General features: G+C 39.4%; 2 protein-coding genes across 2 annotated transcripts in view; both read left to right on the top strand.

The window, feature by feature from the left end:
* The window catches only part of grm2a (glutamate receptor, metabotropic 2a), a 37034-nt gene extending 24863 nt beyond the window's left edge, over positions 1-12171 (top strand). The window contains exons 4-7 of the mRNA XM_022192225.2: positions 3127-3964; positions 5664-6727; positions 10977-11154; positions 11730-12171. Coding sequence (XP_022047917.1) covers positions 3127-3964; positions 5664-6727; positions 10977-11154; positions 11730-11803 — 2154 coding nt within the window. The 3' untranslated portion in view covers positions 11804-12171. The remainder of the gene's footprint in view (positions 1-3126; positions 3965-5663; positions 6728-10976; positions 11155-11729) is intronic.
* Positions 12172-14311: 2140 nt separating this feature from the next.
* parp3 (poly (ADP-ribose) polymerase family, member 3) lies at positions 14312-19126 on the top strand. The gene is made up of 11 exons (XM_022192226.2): positions 14312-14494; positions 14789-14997; positions 15111-15236; positions 15605-15784; positions 15951-16089; positions 16563-16786; positions 16879-17034; positions 17181-17267; positions 17342-17519; positions 17634-17777; positions 18099-19126. Exons 2-11 carry the CDS (start codon positions 14806-14808, stop codon positions 18269-18271), a joined length of 1599 nt encoding a protein of 532 aa, XP_022047918.2. The 5' UTR covers positions 14312-14494; positions 14789-14805; the 3' UTR covers positions 18272-19126.
* The last annotated feature ends 214 nt before the right edge of the window (positions 19127-19340 follow it).

The raw sequence follows: 19340 nt of genomic DNA, 5'->3' as shown, positions 1-19340 counted from the left end.
AGTAAAATAGTTTCGCCTCTCTTCTCTATGTCATTGTTTGGTGATGGTTAAAAAAATGTAAAAATTTAAAAAATCAAGACCAGTCGCTCTTGATTGTGCTGTTGCATTTAATTTTTCTGTGAGATGTTCTCTCATTAATTTCAATAAACCTAGTGGTCTGGAAATCACTGCTATTGGCTCATTTAATATTCATCTCTCTATGATCCTGCAGAATAACAAAAATCTCATGATTAAAATTCACTAAGGCGCATTCAAATTGATTTTCCATAAAAATCTCAGAGTATTGCTCTCTTTTTCTGTAAAGATGCATTTTAATTAAATAAGCATCTGTCCATCTTGTTTGGCTTGACCTGTCTCTTCCCTCTTTGCTGGCAAATTTAGTCAGAGTTGAAAATACATAGATGGCTGAGGGAACCTTTAAATTGTGATATTAAAAGGTATCCTGCAGAAAAAATGACATCATTTGTAGAAACTGCTGGTTAAGACTTTTACTGTGTACAGATACAGCTGATCAAAGGTCATACACATTCTAAAATTTTCCCAAAAAGACAAAAGTCAAGAGAAACGAACATTTCCAGTCATTAACAGGAATAACAACAACAGTATAATTGAAGGAAACATTCAGCTGTAACAACGTGATCTCTTCAGTCATGTCCAATAGTATATAAGTATGTAAATAAGTGGAAATAGTTTTTCTTTATTTTATATTTAAACAAGCAAACATTTGATTCTCTTTCAATCAGTGCCTATTATTAAAGCCAGTATACTCTGTTAAATAATACATAAAATTTTCGTTTTGTAGACTGATCAGTCACATGGAAAAAGGACGGGCACCCCGAGATCTGTTCCACTTTCACGTCCATCAGGTTCCAGGTTAGGTGCCGATGATTAGAGGCGTCTTAGGAGGTGACGGGTGGAACCTGTCTTACTTAAACTTCTGATAACTAGGCTCTGCTTTTCCCTTTGCTATTGATGCCATCAAGATCTAAGGAGCTCTCTAAGGTCTTAAGAGAGAAGGCTGTGGATGCCTCTGAATCTGACAAGGGATTTTAAAAAATCTCCAAATTATTTGAAGTAAATGTCATTAAAAGCAAAATCATGTAAGTAGGGTAGAATTCAAATAACTGTCAATTTGTCCAGAACTGTTCTGGCCCTTGCGTAAACGTGACCTGCATGGATGGTGTGCAACAAAAAAATTAAAAAACAGTGCCCTCCAAAATGGACATTACAACAAAATTACAATTTGCCAATGAACATATAGGCAAAAAGCAGGCTTTTAAAAACCAGTGCTTTGGACAGATTAATCAAAGATAAATCTGTTTGGCAACAGTGAAAGTTGACATTATTGGCAGCAGTGCAGACAGCTGTTCAGGAGACAAACCTCATACCAACTGTGAAGCAATCTTGTAGAAATGGGACTTGCCAGCTTGCATTAATTGATACAACTGTACATTTGTTATTATATCAAAGTGTGCTTGACGATAATGTAAGGCCGTCTATCAAACAGCTCAAGTTGAACCAGCAATTCAGTACTGCAGAGTCTTGGCCTTATATGTGAAATCCACATAGTAAGGCTGAGGTGATTTATGCTGTGAATTGGCACTATATAAATAAAACTCCATTGAATTGAAGTGAACACGGCATAGATCCCAAGCATACTTGCAAATCTGCCAAGGAGTGGAGCCAAAAAGAATAAATGGAGAGTTATTTCATAGCCTAACGAAACCCGGTTTTGGCTACATTTGAAATGTTGTGGGGAGATTTTGAATGAGCAGTTAATGCACAAAAATCAGCAAACGTCTTGAAACTGAAGGAAATTTACAGGAGGAATGAACAAAAATTTCAACAACATGATGTCAGAGACTGTCAGTCAAACGTAGAGCTAAACCTGAACACATACAGGAATTTATTTCTGCTGAAGTGGACAATGCTACCATTAAAGTAACTTTCTTTATAATAAACTGTACAATTTACACTTACCGATATTTTTGTTACATAAATTATTGATATAGCTACTTTTCATTGTGGCATTGTTCAGATACCACCTCTATCTGTAGATACTGTTTCAAATGTTTGTTTGTTCAAACATGTTTTTAAAAAAGCCAACAATTTCAATTGGATGTACTTGAGTACTTGAGATGTACAAGCGATTGAATATGAAATTGTCTCTCCTTGCTTCATAATACTTAACAAGTTGCAGTTGGTCTATCCTGATATCCTTCCCTAAAGCCACATTGTGACAACACAGGAATGATAAATTAAACTCAATCTGTATGTTTTTGACTTTGAATTTCCTCTCTGACTTTCTCAGGAATCACTTATTGACATTCAAGATGGAGTGCCACGAGTGTGCTGGTGTGAGAGTCGGCATTAAAGTCTACCAGATTTAGGTTGCCATTCTTTTTACTGATCACACGGGCTCCCCTTAGGCTTCCACAGAAGTGCCTGAAGCAAAAGCTAGTCAGTAGCTGCTTCTTCACACTGTGTGCAGTGTCACAACACTGAAAACACCTATTACACCGAAAACGCAGTTTCAGGATTCTTTGTCTTCCTTTCAGTCTCCAATCCCTGTCCTCACCGTCTTCTTTGTCTCCTTGTGTCTATTGCTCTTACAGCAGAAACTTTCTAAAACTGTTTTTCTTCTTGTTATACACTAAATTCTATCCATTGTGCATAACACCTGTAGCCACTCGAACCTCTGTACTATAAGTTTCTTTTTGTTTTTGTTTTTTTAAAGCGCTACACATCAAAAATGGTGAGGCAGACAGGCAATCCCCACAATTGTTAAATGTAGGATCTCACCACTGAGTCAGCAGGAGAACTAGGTTGTGAAGGGCCCAGGAGGGACCTTGTGAAGAAATGTGAGACTGAATGGGGTGAGACTAATTGCATCTGCAGGGGAAAAACACGTAGTGCAGCCAGTTTCACTAATTTATTTAATGATGGGCAGTTTTAACAATTCCCACAGTGGGCAGGTGTATGTTTTCAGATGTAGCTTTAACCTCCTAATATTCACACCCATTTTTACCAAAAAAGCTTGGGGGCATGTTGTTCGCTGGACTGTTACAATGAAAACAGTGTTTTTTAACACTGATTTATTCTTCTGGTGTCTTTCTTTTATTCCAGGTAGCCAACCTGCTGCGACTTTTCCAGATCCCTCAGATCAGCTATGCTTCTACCAGCGCCAAGCTAAGTGACAAGACCCGTTATGACTACTTTGCCCGCACCGTGCCCCCTGACTTCTACCAGGCCAAGGCAATGGCAGAGATCCTGCGTTACTTTAACTGGACATACGTATCGACAGTGGCGTCAGAAGGTGACTATGGTGAGACTGGTATTGATGCCTTCCAGCAGGAGGCCCGTGCTCGCCAGATTTGCATCGCCACTTCAGCCAAGGTGAGCCGCTCCATGAGCCGCTGGAGTTATGAGAACGTGATCCGCTCCCTGCAGCAGAAGTCCAACGCCAAGGTGGTCATCCTGTTCACACGCAGCGAAGACGCCCGAGAGCTGCTGGTGGCTGCCAACCGCATGAACGTCACCTTCACCTGGGTGGCCAGTGATGGCTGGGGAGCGCAGGAGAGTGTGGTGAGGGGGAGTGAAGCTGTGGCAGATGGGGCGTTTACCATTGAACTTTCTTCCTATCAAATTCCCCATTTTAATGAATACTTCACTGCCCTTCACCCCTACAACAACACCAGGAATCCCTGGTTCAGAGAGTTTTGGGAAAACCAGTTCCAGTGCAGCCTCCACGATCTGGGCTGTGGGAAACACTCACTCACTGAGGTTCCGTTTCAACCAGAATCCAAGATCATGTTTGTAATAAATGCTGTTTATTCAATGGCTACTGCCTTACACAACATGAGGCAAGCCTTGTGCCCCAACTCCACCAAGGTGTGTGATGCTCTTAAACCTGGCAACGGCCGAAAGTTTTACCGGGACTACATTCTCAAGGTCAGGTTTGATGGTGAGTAAAACCCAAATGAGCTATTAATACTACAGTGGTGCTTAAAACACCATACAGAGCTCAATATCATTTCATTTTCTACAGCTACCATCTGCACGTACTGAATGTTGCCAAATTGGGTTATATCAGTTTGCATTCATTGTACCAATTTATATAAAAGGCTGGATTAGTGCAAGAGCAGTTCAACATGTTTATACACTGCAGCTGCAGATAAGTTCTGTAATGATTCAATTAGCAAAGATGAAACAATTTCCACACTCTCTTGCTTGGAGGCTGCGTTTTTCGTGCTGTGTGAATAGAATGAGTGTTGTTCTGATCACACAAATATCACTTGTTTTTTGCTTGCACACACAAAGCTTCGACACAAAATATGTCACTGTAATTGCATCAACTGTTCCACATGTCACAAATGGTGGCCTGCCAATTCAAACACTCTCACTGTTGTAAATTAGCTGCTTTGTCTTCTCCTTCGATTTATGGAAATACTGACATTTTCATTGATGGTAGATAAAGGTGGACCACTGTGCTCTTATCCAGCTGTGCTTCTCTGCTCTTCACAGTTTTGAAAAAAAATACACCCAAAGGATTTTACTATCCAGAGACCTAAAATTGGATTACAGGCCTTAAATTAGTCACTCCCGAGAGGTATTTCAACACCCCCGGGAGAAAAGGCACAAAAACAGGTGGACCACTAAGCTCTGTATATGTTTTAATATCATTAGACATGATGGATTCTACATAAAAATGCAAAAGAAAGTATGATTTTATAGTACATAAAATAATGGCTGTTAAATATACTCACATTGCCCATATCCATTTGTATATGCACAACAGCTAACTATACAAGCATTATTTGAAATTAAATAATTTGTTGATTGTAATTGCATAATTTAATTGTATTTTTGATAAACAATGCCAAACAATTACTTGATTTCAGCTTCTCAAATGTGAAGATTTGCTATTTTTATTTTCTATATACCATAGCGTGGTAAATTTTTTGTTGTTTGTTTTGTTATGGCTTTTATCAAAAAGCTGCCTTGGACTCAAGTACAATACAATGGTCCATTATAACTTTTTTTTTTTAGCATTTAATGGACATTTTGTATTTTAGCAACTGAGAAAATAATCTGTACATTAACCTATACTGAAAATAATCACTAGTTCCTAGCAGCCCTTAGTACACTTCATGCTTTCCTGACCAGATATGATATGGTCACTGTCCTCCAGAGTGTTAAAATGGCGCCTTATTTCAGCTACGATATCATGAGGAAATTGAACATTATTTTCTATAATGTGCCATCTGTCTGGAAATCCCATTCTATTGTTTAATCTAGGAATTTTCCATCCAAGTAAACAGACTCAAACTGTGGCTTCCATCATGTAAATTGACAGTTTGCACCTGCGTCCCGTCACAGTCACTGTTCAGTCTATACCGCAAAACAAAAAACATATATAAATGATGAAATATGAACTTAATATGACACTGCTTCTTCAGAATGGGCATGTATCATGTTACATGATCTGCAACATATGACTTCATGGTAGTCTACAGTCTTGTTGCTCCAAAACAGTCCAACTGCTGCAAAGTTAAACATATTTTATTGCCACGTGACAGTTTTCATCTTAGCTGCATTTGCTGTATGATGACAATCTGACACTGGCATTTCATAAAACTGCCTTTCTTCCTTTTCACTTTCAGCACCCTTCCGTCCCCCAGACACAGAGAATGTAGTCCGCTTTGATGCCTTTGGAGACAGCCTTGGCCGCTACAACATTTTTCACTACCACAAAGAGGGTGGACGCTACGTCTACCGTAAAGTCGGCTACTGGGCTCAGAGCCTCACCCTAAATACCAGCTTGATCCCTTGGCCTGCCCAGGCTGTGCCCACCTCCCAGTGTAGTGACCCCTGCAGGAAGAACGAGGTGAAGAGTATGCAGCCAGGAGATGTATGCTGCTGGATCTGTATCCCCTGTCAGCCCTACCAGTACTTGCATGACGAGTTCACCTGTGCTGATTGCAATTTTGGACAGTGGCCTCTGGCCAATCTGACAGGCTGTTACGACCTGCCAGAGGAGTACATTCGCTGGGAAGATGCCTGGGCTATTGGGCCTGTCACCATCTCTTGTATTGGGATGATGTGCACACTCTTTGTTATTGGCCTCTTCCTAAAGCACAATGAGACTCCTGTAGTGAAGGCCAGTGGACGTGAGCTCTCCTACATTCTTCTGCTGGGAGTGCTGATGTGTTACAGCATGACATTCATCTACATCGCCAAACCTTCCACAGCGGTGTGTACGCTGCGCCGACTCGGGTTAGGCACCTCCTTTGCTGTGTGCTACTCAGCCCTATTAACCAAGACCAATCGAATCGCTCGGATCTTCAGTGGAGTGAAGGACGGCGCCCAGAGGCCTCGATTTATCAGCCCAGCCTCCCAGGTTGCCATCTGTGGCGCTCTGATCTCCTGCCAGCTGGTAGTGGTGGTGGTCTGGCTGCTGGTGGAGGCCCCAGGGGTGAGAAAGGAAGTGAGCCCAGAGAGGAGAGATGTGGTCACACTTAAGTGTAACAGCAAGGACTCCAGCATGCTCGTGTCTCTCACTTACAACTGCATCCTCATTATCCTCTGCACGGTCTACGCCTTCAAGACCCGCAAATGTCCTGAGAACTTCAATGAGGCCAAGTTCATCGGGTTCACCATGTACACCACCTGCATCATCTGGCTGGCCTTCCAGCCCATTTTCTACGTTACTGCCAGTGACTACAGGGTGAGTTAAATAAGGTTATACGTGCTCCATAGGAATGCACATGCCGTCCTTTTCATGGAAATTAACATTGCACATGTTTGTACTATCAGTGAATTATTACTATTTACTTCTGCTGCGGTAATCATTTGTTATTATTTGTTCAGATGGCTTTAGGTTCATGAAATCTGAGCAGAATGCCATCCGATTAATAATGATTTTTTTCTGGGTTTGAATTTGGATTGTCTATGCATGAAATCTCAAACTAATGTCAGCTAATATTGATTCAGCAGTCAGCCATGTCTGCATTTCCTGTGGTTCATAGGAATGTGTGTTCTTCATTACTGTATTGCTTTAGTTTTCCACAATTAGCAGCATATTAAAGATTGCAACGTACAACTTTCCCTACTTTTTTTTACCTTTAAAGTTTAAATGTCCATGTGTAAGGTGAGAGTACGTTACGAAACATGAATGTCTAAGTTACAGAAAAGTGTAACAGGCTGGCAAATATTTCACAACAAAACCCTGCTTGTGGACGTCAATGTGGCTACACTACACAGTACTTGTGCAGAATAAATAGACAGACAGACAGATCGGGAACTGACAAGGTTAATTTTGGTAATTTCCTGACCCTGACTGCTGATTGTATGATGATGGTCATTTGCACACACTGCTTTGACTAAACTTCACAGAAAAGGGTGGCCTGAGCTGTGGAGGTTTATCCCTGTGGGATCTGAACAACATGCATCGAAATAGAGGCAGAAGGGAGAAATAGACAGAGGAACCTCCTGACACAGCTGCCTCTGCAGAAACACGTAGAAGGCAGGCAAGACCATAAAGGCTGAAAGGGAACTGAACGTCCTGGTGTGTCCCTGTGCGTAGCTATGTGGAATGGACTGTGAAAGGCTGGGATGTTGAGTCCCAGCTGTGCTCTCTGTCTTGGGACTATGGTGAGGCTCAGAGGAACCCATCCTCTAGGCCCTCTAGGCAGCACAATTCACAGCCTGAGCGGGCCCATCAGATAGACGCAAAACTCCTGTTTGACCAATGAATAATTACTGAAGCAGCTGAGTTGGTACAGTGTCTCTCATTTTTCACAGGGAGGGACATATTACCAGTGTTCTCCTAGTTTTACAACACTTCTCAAATTGTTGTCACAGCCTGACGCAACTCTCCAGCTGAATAACAAATACAGATTTGATTGTAGTCACGAATGAAATGTTAAACTAAGCTAAATACAATCTACTGAGCCATGAATAACACATTTGATTATCATATAAAATATTGAAGATGGTCTCCACACCCTGGGACAGAAGGTTCTGCTCTTATGTCAGTTCTGGTCATCTCATCTCAGCAGCAAACACAACTAATTTAACAGTCACTAGGGTCTAAATTCATAGTACTTTTATTAAATCACTGATGGCTCCAGATTGTACTGGGAGGAAGTGCTGCCTGTGATCTATATCAAAATGTGTGTGTCCTAAATCATGTCTATCATCCATCAGTTAAAATTTTTGGTACAGAATGGCCATAGATGGTGTTGTCTTACACATACCAGATCTACAGTAGTACAAACATCAGCTCCAATTCAACAAACTCAACAAAAGAGCTGAACCAGGAAGTGCCTGAATACCTAATCCACATCGCATTAGTGCAGAAACCATGATGACAGTACACTAAATCAGCTGAGGAAGCTAATAAGGATCCGATGTGGCATTTTTTCTTGGCAATAATTAGCTTTATAGTGACTGCTAATTGACAAAACCTCTATGTTCATTTACATGTGAAGTCTCAACAAATCACATCTCAAAATTACTGGTGAGTTTTGAAAATTCAGCATCTGTGCCAGCCAGCCTAGCTAGCAGACTGGCTTCTCCATCCAATAAAACATTTCAATAAACGTAAAGCACAAAGCCCAATAAAAAGAGGAATCTCATCTCCACCATTAAGTTCTCTGGAGAAATTAAGCTACCAGACATTTATATCTGAAGCAGCAGCGTTGTATTTGCGAAATAAAATAATACCTTTAAAGGACAACACAGTGAAAAACAACTGTGAAGAGAGATGAGCAGAAACCATTGCAGCCACGCTCTACATCCTGCTCTCCACGCTCAAGCAGAACACATGTGGAAAAATATGACTGGAAAGGCAAATTCCTTGTCCTCTGCTCTTCCAAAGCACATCTTGTGAATTATTGAAACCACTTAACAGGTCATTCTATGCAGCACTGGCCATGGTTTTATTCAAAACTATTTCTGAATTAGCAGAAAGCAGTTTGTCTTAGCACACTTTAGTAATGCTCAGAATATTCTTCATCATTAAAAGCAAGTTTGCATTTGTACGTTACAGTTTAAAATATGTTCGCAAATATTCCATTCAGACAAACGTGAAAGGAAAAAGGAAAATGACAGTGGTCTGGGTTGTGGATTTACATCTCAACTCAGGTGTAGCATGTCAGTGTGTACTGTGTTTCAGAGATGACATGAGGTGAATCTTAATGCTGAATTCATTCTGTACGGCAACAACAAAACACACTTCAAGATGCAGAGGTAGATCCAGAAAAATAGTTGTTCCACATCATAATTTACACTATCACATGTAGACAATGACCCCGATATTGCAAAGTATGTACAAAATGTATAACAGTATGTAATTTTCTATTGATAGTTTTTCTTGATTAGTTCATTTTTTCATGTAGTTTATGAACTGATTAATACTCTTACAGTGATTAGTAATTATGTTCTCTGTAGCTCCTTTCAGTCATGCACTCCTTTCTGTTAATCTTATGGCATTTGAGCGTGTCGGCTTCAAGTCTGAATTAGCATTCCGGTCACCTTTCCATAACAATACTCGAAAGCAATCCCACAAGGTTGGACTTAGTAACATTTGTGTGTCATTTTCTACAAAGTCTCAACTGCATGCAGCCACGTCGAGGTTTTAGTAACGTAAGGACTAGTGAGGTTTTTATTTATGAGAATGCATCGATGTAATCTATCATTAGTCTGTGAGACAGTAGAACCAATACAGCTCTGTAATAAAAAGTTTAAATCGCAAAAACATATTGTGATTTTAGTAAACAGATCAGACTTATACAGTAAAATAATAGCTGTGATGGAGGTCAGGACTCAAAGTGAGGGCAGATGCAATCTAAAAAACAATTTAACTTTAGTTTATAACCTGTAACTCTGTGTGAGACAGTTCATTCTGAAATAAAGTAAGGTTTATGCATTTACTGTTAGACCATTCCTGTCTATATGTTAATGAGCTTGTTATTAGTTTAGGTTTAGTCTTTCGTTTATGAGTCCATTGCACCTCAATGAAATTAAATACCTTCATTGTGGTAGGTATGTCTGAATGCAGCCCAGAGAAACAAGACTGCAATTTAACCAAAATCTGAAAAGAACTTGAGAGTAGGAAACTAATAAACATTTATGTAAGATAATTTAACTTTTTTCTATAAATAAAAAATATTTAAACTGACTTTGCAGCTGTTACATCCCTGACTAAACTAAAAGATGCTGTCTATTTGTGTCATATTTGTTATCTGTGTTACAGAGCAGTAAGCGCATGGTGCAACACTTGGTGCCCACATTATTTTAATACCCACATTAACATTCAGGGCGATGACAGACACCTGCTGTGTCTTGTGAAAAAGAGCGCACCTGCCACACACCACAGAATGGTGGGCTGTATCCTCTTTATCCAGCAAAACAAAAAGAAGCCTGCAAAAGGGTTAGAAATGCAGGAGAAAGCTGATGACACATAGCAAGATGTGGGCAGGGTGAGGAGGAAAAGGAACACGGGTTAAACAGTTGATTGACAGGCAAATAAACAGGTCATTTAACACATCTAGTTAGCAATCCCAGCTGATACCATCCCCCGTCCTCTGTTGCACCTGGCTCTGATTTCAGATTATGAAAGAGGTGCTTATCATTTCATTTCTGACTCCTGGGTCCGTTTCTTCCTGAAATGAATATTCCTAAGCAGAAAAACACAGCGCCAGTGCTTATATGATTCTGTGTAGAGCTAATTTAACCAGTAATGGTCCACTATTGTGAAATTAAGACTGGTCCTTTTGCTGGGGTATAGTAATAGTCTAAATAGATATAGCAATCAAAAAATGTGATTTAGCTTTTCTGTTACGTATTGTCTCACTGAATATCTTAGTATTATCTGTATGAAGTACAGTAGACACAAAAGCTTAAGAGCACTCATTATCAAACAATGGTTTTGGCTCTTGAGAGTGAATTTCTCACCCTTTCTACTCCTCCAGGTACAGACCACCACCATGTGCATCTCTGTCAGCCTCAGTGGGTCGGTGGTGCTGGGCTGCCTCTTCGCTCCGAAGATCCACATCATCCTGTTCCAGCCTCAGAAGAATGTCAGCACCCTCAGGGTGAACACCACCCGCTTCAGCGTCACCACTGGTCCGGGCTCCAGTTTTTCTCAAGGTACCACCTGATGTATTGTACAGCAACAGTGTTGTAGCCAATGCTATTCTCAGTATCTATAAACATTACTGCAACTGTTATTATTGTATTGAAAATGTTATTACACTATTTGTTCTGATTTCATCATTTATACAAGGCCACTCTTCTGTCACAACTCTATCTCTAAATGTTAAATCTCTGTACTTACAAAAAAAATGCATGGTGCAGAGTGACCAAACTAAAAATGCTTAACATTTTGTTCATTTCAAAATAATATCAATTAAAAACCTTTTCTGTTTCTGTAAATCAGAGAAAATAATGTAAAACTGGAAGACTGCAGTTTTTGGATAATTAATTTAAAATATGATATCAACATATTCTCACATAACTGCAGAATAACTTGAAGTTCACATTACTCATTACTTGATTAACAAGCTTCAAATTCATCTGGAAGTATGCAGTCCACTAGGTAATTCACAGCACATAAACTCAGTTGAAAAGAAGCAGCAGGGGTATTTGGCATATGTGGTGTACTATATGTGGATTGTCTGTGTTGCACAAAGCAATTCAGTTTTTGTTTTTTTAATGTTTTGCAGCATCAGCCTCCAATGTTGTTCCAACAGTGTGTAACGGAAGAGAGGTGGTGGACTCCACAACATCCTCCTTGTAAGGAACAGCTGAGTTCGTTTGCCAAGCATTGTAAACAGAGTTATATAATCACTAGTCCTGAATCAGGTGTCTCAGATATCAAGAGGTCACACAGATGATCGTCCTGACTTTGTTGTCCTCAAAGTGCTGTGAGTACAATGTCCCAATTATTTCATTTTGTTCTTTGACTCGTAGCAATTTTAAATGAGATGCCAATAAAGACGCATATAGCCCTTGTTTTTGAAGATTCTACTTGCAACAATGGAGTAAATTATAGTAAATCTGTTAAATGTAATATATACAAGACGTTTTTAATGTAGATTCTGGTGAACCAGTTTGTGCTTTCTTGTAATTTATGTAAATAAAATGTGTTTTTTATTAATATCAAAATGGCTCTAAGTGTGTTTCTTAGCGCGTCACCATAACATGTGATGAGATCTCTGAGTTGATGATTTTACACTGTAAACTTGGAATAAACCTAATGTTAGTACAGATCTTGTAAATACGCCGTCATACTACATTGTTACATGTAATTTCACTCCTGCCTACAGCGGCAAATAGCTACATATCTTTCATATGGTAAAATGACTTCACATATATAATGCTTTTAATCTTGTAAGACAAAGCAATTTACATGTACATTTTTTTTACTTTGCCTCTCATTCACACTTCCACACTACTCATACTGATGGAACAACAGACAGTACTGGCCAAACCAATTTTGGGTTCAGCGTCTTGCTCAAAGACACTTCAACGTATGAACTACAGGAAGCTGAGGATCAAACCATCAGCCATGCGGTAAATATGCACAGAAGTCAAGTTCTGTGACATCAAAATATATGATGATGTTAGTGCAGATTAAATTTGGATCCAGTTGGGGTCTGAAATCCGTGCTGCCCAATATTTAACAGCTTAAATCTACACCATCTGCCGAGACCAAACAGTCTCTAAAATGAAAATTACCAGCACAAATATCATCTGCTGATATGGGATAAAATCCACCAAAGCTGTCTTAGAAATACACACAGCAGTCAGTGGCCCTGAATAACTGAGGCTGATGCATTGGAAAAATGGACCTGTACGGTATCAGTGATTTCACACTGCCATCTTGTGTCCACATTATTTGATCTTGATATGAGCAACACATGAAGGCAGCCTTGGGGCTTTCCGTAAATAGAGTATTTGCATATGAAGGAAGCGGACAGACAAATGTAGCTCTGTCGTACTTTATTAGATCTGCTTCTTGGCCACCACTGAGTTATTGTTTTTATATTAACCAGGTACAGTATGTACTACAACATTCCCGCGCTGTGACTGTAAGAACAAGAGTATCAAATTGTGTGTTAAGGATAAAGTAAGAGCCCCACCATAACAAACTAATTATCTACTAACATGGGGACAAATGTGAGAAGTTAATGAATTTTACAGTGTATCTGGACATGACACAGCTGATGGCAGTAGTCCTAGTAAACTCATGAATTAGGGTTACCCTCATTAGACAAATTTGTGACAATTATTTAATTTTGCTCGTTGAGTCCTACCAATTTTAAATAAGATGCCAGTAAAGCTGCACACAGCTCTTGTTTTTGAAGATTCTCCTTGCAGCAATAAAGTGAAATACAGTAAATCTGGTAATATTAATACTTACAAGATGCTACGATGTCCTTGTCTAGTTTGTGTATAAATAATATTACACTGTGATTAGGTTGAGTGTTTCCTTTAAATGGCGAAAAGTATACTTTAGACTCACAAAGGAGACACATGTGCAATTAGTTGTGCATTTATTTTAATGTATATGACACTACTAAGAAGTCATCTCTGATATTTTTGTGAATTTAGCGAGGAAAAGAAAAAGTAAAGTGTTACCATATAGAGAGCTTAGTTTATTACAAACAGTACTATAAAAGTAGTCGTTTGGGGCCTTTGTGGTTCATTTATTAAAAGTTTCCCAACATTAACTGTAACATACAATATGTACAGCAGGCTGTATTAAAAAAAAAAAGCTGAAAATATCTGTAACCTTAATGATTTTAATAGCATTAATGACTGACAAAATTATCTTATATTCAAAGACATGAAGCTGTTTGATTTTGCTTAGTGGAGACCCCAGTCTCAAATGTCCTGATAATTTCAAAACAATGCAGAAATGAACTGAGACATGTAAAATACAAAATGAAAGAATGGCTGAATGAATGAATAAAATCAGGGGGGTTGTTTGCCCATATCACATTTTTTTATTGCTGAAGTTGAAGATGTGAATCTGATGTTGTGCTGGCAAATTGTTTTAACATTACCCATCATTGAACCCATCATGAACACAGACGTAAATATTTCAGGAGGTAGCCGGAGTAACAATCGGAATAGGAGAAAAATATGTGACTAAACCTTTTAGAAATACATATATTGCATGGAAATATCAGTTAACCTGATTATGAGGCCTGTTTAACACAGTGCAATTCCTGTTATTTCACTTTAAACAGTCACAAAGTCACACCGCAGTACGCTAGCTAGGTGGCGGTATAGCTGTTAGCTAGCACTGCGTTTCCATGGACTCCAGCAGAAGGAAGGACCGCTGAGCTCCTCCTCTTCCTCGTTGTAAACTGAATCTAACTTCGTAAAACACGCAGTCTAACAGCTGCAGTCACTCCTCTGCTTCAGCAACGAAGACGCCCAGTCTTTACGTCTCCTGTTAAAATCGTTTTTCTGCTCGGAGGTAAGTTTTTAATCTGTTGGGCATACAGGTCGTCTTCAGGATATACAGTGGAGGGCGGAGGCTCTGTGGCTGCTTAGCTCCAAAACAACAACAAAACTACTGTTGTATTATGACGTTTATCCTCTTACATAACACGGAAGCTGGCTGGTAATTACTCCCCGCTAATACATTTGTGGGGAATTCATCCATTTGTTGTGGATGAACGGCCACAGAGGGCTGCCCGACCAGTGCAGGCATGTCTGAACTTGCCCCGGCATCGTGCCCAGACACCAACATGACCAAGTTTGTGTGCAGGGTCCTCAGTCTGCAACATGCCACCCAAGAGACGAGCCGCATCTGCTGCCAAGGCTGGAGGAAAGAAGGTGAAAGAGGAGGCGCCTGAGACACCAAAGCCCAAAGATGCCTTCACCTCTGCCAAAGAGGCCCTTCTGGCTGCAGGGCCACAAGTTAAAGGCAAGAGGAAGGTGGATGAGCACTGTCCTCTGTCATCCTCTGGAGGAGAGGTAGGAAAGTGTACACCACTGGGTTTAATACTGTGTATATCATACATGCACATTACTTAATATATATATAGAGAAAACTGGTGTTGATCAATGTTCTGTTTTGTCTCCGCCAGGTATATGAGGACTATGACTGCATGCTCAATCAGACAAACATTGGACATAATAACAATAAATTTTATGTCATCCAAATCATTAAAGCAAAGAACAAATACTATTCATGGAACAGATGGGGTAGAGTGGTAAGTTTGACCATTAATAGACTTCTCTTTTCTGACTTCTGTTTAATTTTCACGCCTCATACATACGTTTGTGTATTTTCATTGTATGTTTCAAATGACTGGAAAGCACCAGCCTTGACTAATCATTGTTCACTGCAAATTCCTATTGCATGCTGTGTGTTAAGATAAATATGGCAATTGTGTGTTGAAGGTATCCTAATAAATGTACATATTATTTTAATGAACGGTACTGTTAAAATCTTAATGCTTATTAAATTATTTTGATAATCTTTGGACTTTTGGTGGCTCGTACGGCTTATTTTGGTGTTATTCCTTTTGCTGCATAAACCAAATGGCCACTAATTGCTTCGTCTCTATTGTAAATTCAGGGGGAAGTGGGGCAAAGCAAACTTAACCCGTTCGATAAAGCTGAGAACGCTGTGAAGGACTTTGAGAAAAAGTTTAAGGACAAGACGAAGAACAACTGGAGCGACCGGACGGATTTTGTGTCTCATGCGGGGAAGTACACCTTGATAGAGGTGGATGGAGATCAGGACGCTGAGGTCATGGTAATGTGAATGTTCATCTTGGATATAAGACAGCATCACTATAAATTAATAATTCCCATTATTTATCACACATACCACTGTAGAAATAGTATTAGAGACAGTGTAGACTGATGGTGTTTTGTTAATTATTGCAGAATCTCTTTTGCTGTACTCTTTGACATTGCAGGTGGACACTGTTGATGGGAAGGCAGTCAAAGTTTCGAAAAACGTCCTGCCTTGCACCCTTGATGAAGCCACACAGGACCTCATCACACTCATTTTCAGCAATGACATGTTCAAGGAGGCCATGGAATGTATGAACTTAGGTGGGTGTGTCTCAGTTAACCAGCCTTTTGTGCAAACAGGTTCGTGTAGTTCTCAAAGCTCAGTGTGCATAAAATACTTGTTGTGTAAGTATAACCTGCCTGTTAAACTATGTTAAAATGGGTGCAGATTTAAAAATAATCTTGGAGCTTTTGTGTGTTTTCTTCAGCTTTCAGTATTGCTTCAGAATTTTAGGAAACCAAAGAGATAAGAGTGCAGAATGTGAGGTGAATGATTAACCATTGTTACAAGCAAAGGGTGAAGTCTACGTTTATTCATCTTCTTATCTCAGCATTTGAAGATGTCCTATGATTGTTTGTTGTGGTCGCTGTGTGGTTTATGTAGTATTTAGAACTAGTTGAGAACAGTTTGCACCTTAAAAAATGATTGTAGAAAAACACAGTTCAAGATGCCGTTTAGATACAATAATCATCTAGATGTGATTTGTGTTTTTCTGTGTGTGCTGATTGTACAGACATCAAAAAGATGCCTTTGGGCAAGCTCAGTAAGGTGCAGATTGCAAAGGGCTTTGAAGTTTTGGAGGAGATTGAAGCAGCTATGACCCAAAAAGGCGGAAAACGACGTCTGGAAGAACTTTCGTCAAAGTTCTTCACCACAATCCCACACAACTTTGGCAGGAACAGACCGCCAACCATTGACACCAATGAGATTATTGAACAGAAAAAAGAGATGCTTATGGTACGGTTTTTGCTGACAAGCTGGAAGTAACTGTCCCTCCGTGATGTTTTCTCAGTCCTAAATCCGTTTTAATTTTCATATGTTTTGTAAAGGTGCTGGCTGACATTGAACTTGCCCAGACTCTGAAGTCAGAAACTGAGAAGGCTCAGGAAGAGATGATAGAGACGGTTCCTCATTCTATTGACCAAGACTACACTTCTCTCAAATGCAGGCTCAGTCTAGTGGATAAGAGCACCAAAACATTCAAGGTACTGTGTCTTAAGTGATAAGGTGAATACAAAGCACTTGCGTTGCTATAACTGACCTCAGATCTCCCGTGCATCTTCTACTCTCTGTACCAGTATTTGCTTTTATTTGTCTAATTTTTTTCTTTCTTCTGTTTTTACATTTAAAGATCATAGAACAATACCTGAAAGCGACTGCAGATGACTATCGTAAACCGAAAATTGTCAACGTTTGGGAAGTTGATCGAGACACAGAGGTAGGCAGCTACTTTTGATAAATTTAATACAGGAGACCAGAGTCTTTGAACCTAACACACATTACACATTGCAGGGAAGGCGCTTTAGCGAGAACGATGATCTGGGAAATCGCCGTCTGTTGTGGCATGGTACAAACATAGCAGTGGTGGCTGCTATCCTGAAGAGCGGTCTGAGGATAATGCCTCATTCAGGAGGCCGTGTTGGTCGCGGTATCTATTTTGCATCCGAAAACTGCAAATCTGCAGGTTACGGTAAGGCTTTTTGGATAAGGATTAAATATATATATATGTATATAATACAGACATTTATTGCAGTCATAATCATGATATTGGATTTGAATCGCACTTTTTGGTTTGCATTTTTAGTGCACACTTGTAAGAATACTGGAGTGATGTTTCTGAATGAAGTAGCCCTGGGCAAAGAGCATACCATTACCAGAGACAACAGTTCTTTGAGGAAGGCTCCTGCAGGCTATGATAGTGTGGTGGCACGAGGCTCTGTGGAACCAGGTACATTGCTTCATAAGTTCATATCTTTATTCATCCGGTAGTATTTTGCTCTCTAGTTCACTATAAGTATAATGTTTTAAACACGCATCTCTTGTGTCTAAAATCTCTGGCAGTTTGAATGAAGTTTAGTTTCTAATGTAAACGCAGGACAAATCCAGAAAAAGAAACCTGCAGTTGACATTCAAAATTATGTTATTAGTTCAATAAGGCTCTACTTGACCTATTTTATTATTAGTTTTAGATTTTTTTTTTTGAAAAAGCATTTGAGAACGAACCTGTGTGTATTTTGTTTGTTAAAGTTGGTCATTTCTTTGTTTTCAGATCCCTCCAAGGATGTCTTCATCACCCTGGAGGGAAAAAAGGTTGCTGTGCCTCAGGGTAAGCCCATACAGCAGCCCCAGTTTTCAGACAGCTACTTTGGAAACAGTGAATATCTGATCTACAAAGAGAGCCAGTGTCGCATTCGCTACCTGCTGGAGCTGCACATGATTTGATCATCCAAATCAAAGATAGAAGCAGGTCCTTTGAAAGCAAAAAGTTCCTCTTTGCTTCTTTGTAATGGGCTTCCTACTATGCTTGGATATGCTGTTTTCTTATCTAAAATGGCTACTGTCTTTATTATTACAATGAATGTGTAGATGTTTCTACAAAGATGCATAAATGACTAATTCTTTTCTGTGCCTTATGCTTATTACATTTGTGATTGACTGCACTTCTTCTTTCACATATACTAACAAGCTGCCGTGACTATTACCTTTACCATGATTAAATGGTAGTTTGCACTAGCTGCTGCTGATTTATAAATATCCTAAAGGCATTGTATTTGCACACTTTTGCTTTTAAATTGCATACTGCACCTTTTCTTTTTATTTTGGGATCTCCCTTCTGGTTTCAGTAACTTGCTTTTTAAACATAGCTTTTGTTTAATCCTTGTGGTTTTGAAAAAGATAGTGCTGTCTATCAGAAAGAAGATATGGATATTTAGTGAGGGTTGCCGCATGCCTTTGCAGTTATATAATCATTTTAAATATAATACTATCACATGGTAGAAGTAAAACATGTATCCTATGCACATACATGACAACTGAAGTCGTGGTTAATGTTCAAGAACTGTTACAACTCTAGTATTTTCTTGACCTGTTCAGAAAAACTGACAGTCCTTTTGAGTAAAACACTGTATAAGTCATGAATAGCTTTGTCTTGCAGAGTAGGCCTTCCAGCTCCATCTGAAATGTAGCCATGTGGTGTCAGTAATGAGCAAGTTCCTTTGAAGTGAAACTGCCTCAGCATATTTGCACTATGACATTACTTGAACCCATGATTACTTAATAAACTAAATTTCCCCTGCAGCTTGTTGTAATGTCTTTCCTTTTGCTTTTGAAGGCTTTTTAGTGTTGCATACTTGCTTTTTGTGGTATTTTTCAGTATTATACCTATCAGCCGTTGTTCACCCTTATTGTACTTAACATAAGAAATATTTAATTTTTTTATCCTGCTGGATGACATTTGCTAAATTGATAGCTGATTTACCTGACAGTAATACACAACATGTAGAAAAAAAAG

This window comes from Acanthochromis polyacanthus, chromosome 5 (assembly GCF_021347895.1).
Source record: "Acanthochromis polyacanthus isolate Apoly-LR-REF ecotype Palm Island chromosome 5, KAUST_Apoly_ChrSc, whole genome shotgun sequence".
In the NCBI taxonomy this organism is placed as follows: Eukaryota; Metazoa; Chordata; class Actinopteri; family Pomacentridae; genus Acanthochromis; species Acanthochromis polyacanthus.
This window is presented reverse-complemented; position numbering and strand designations above follow the sequence as displayed.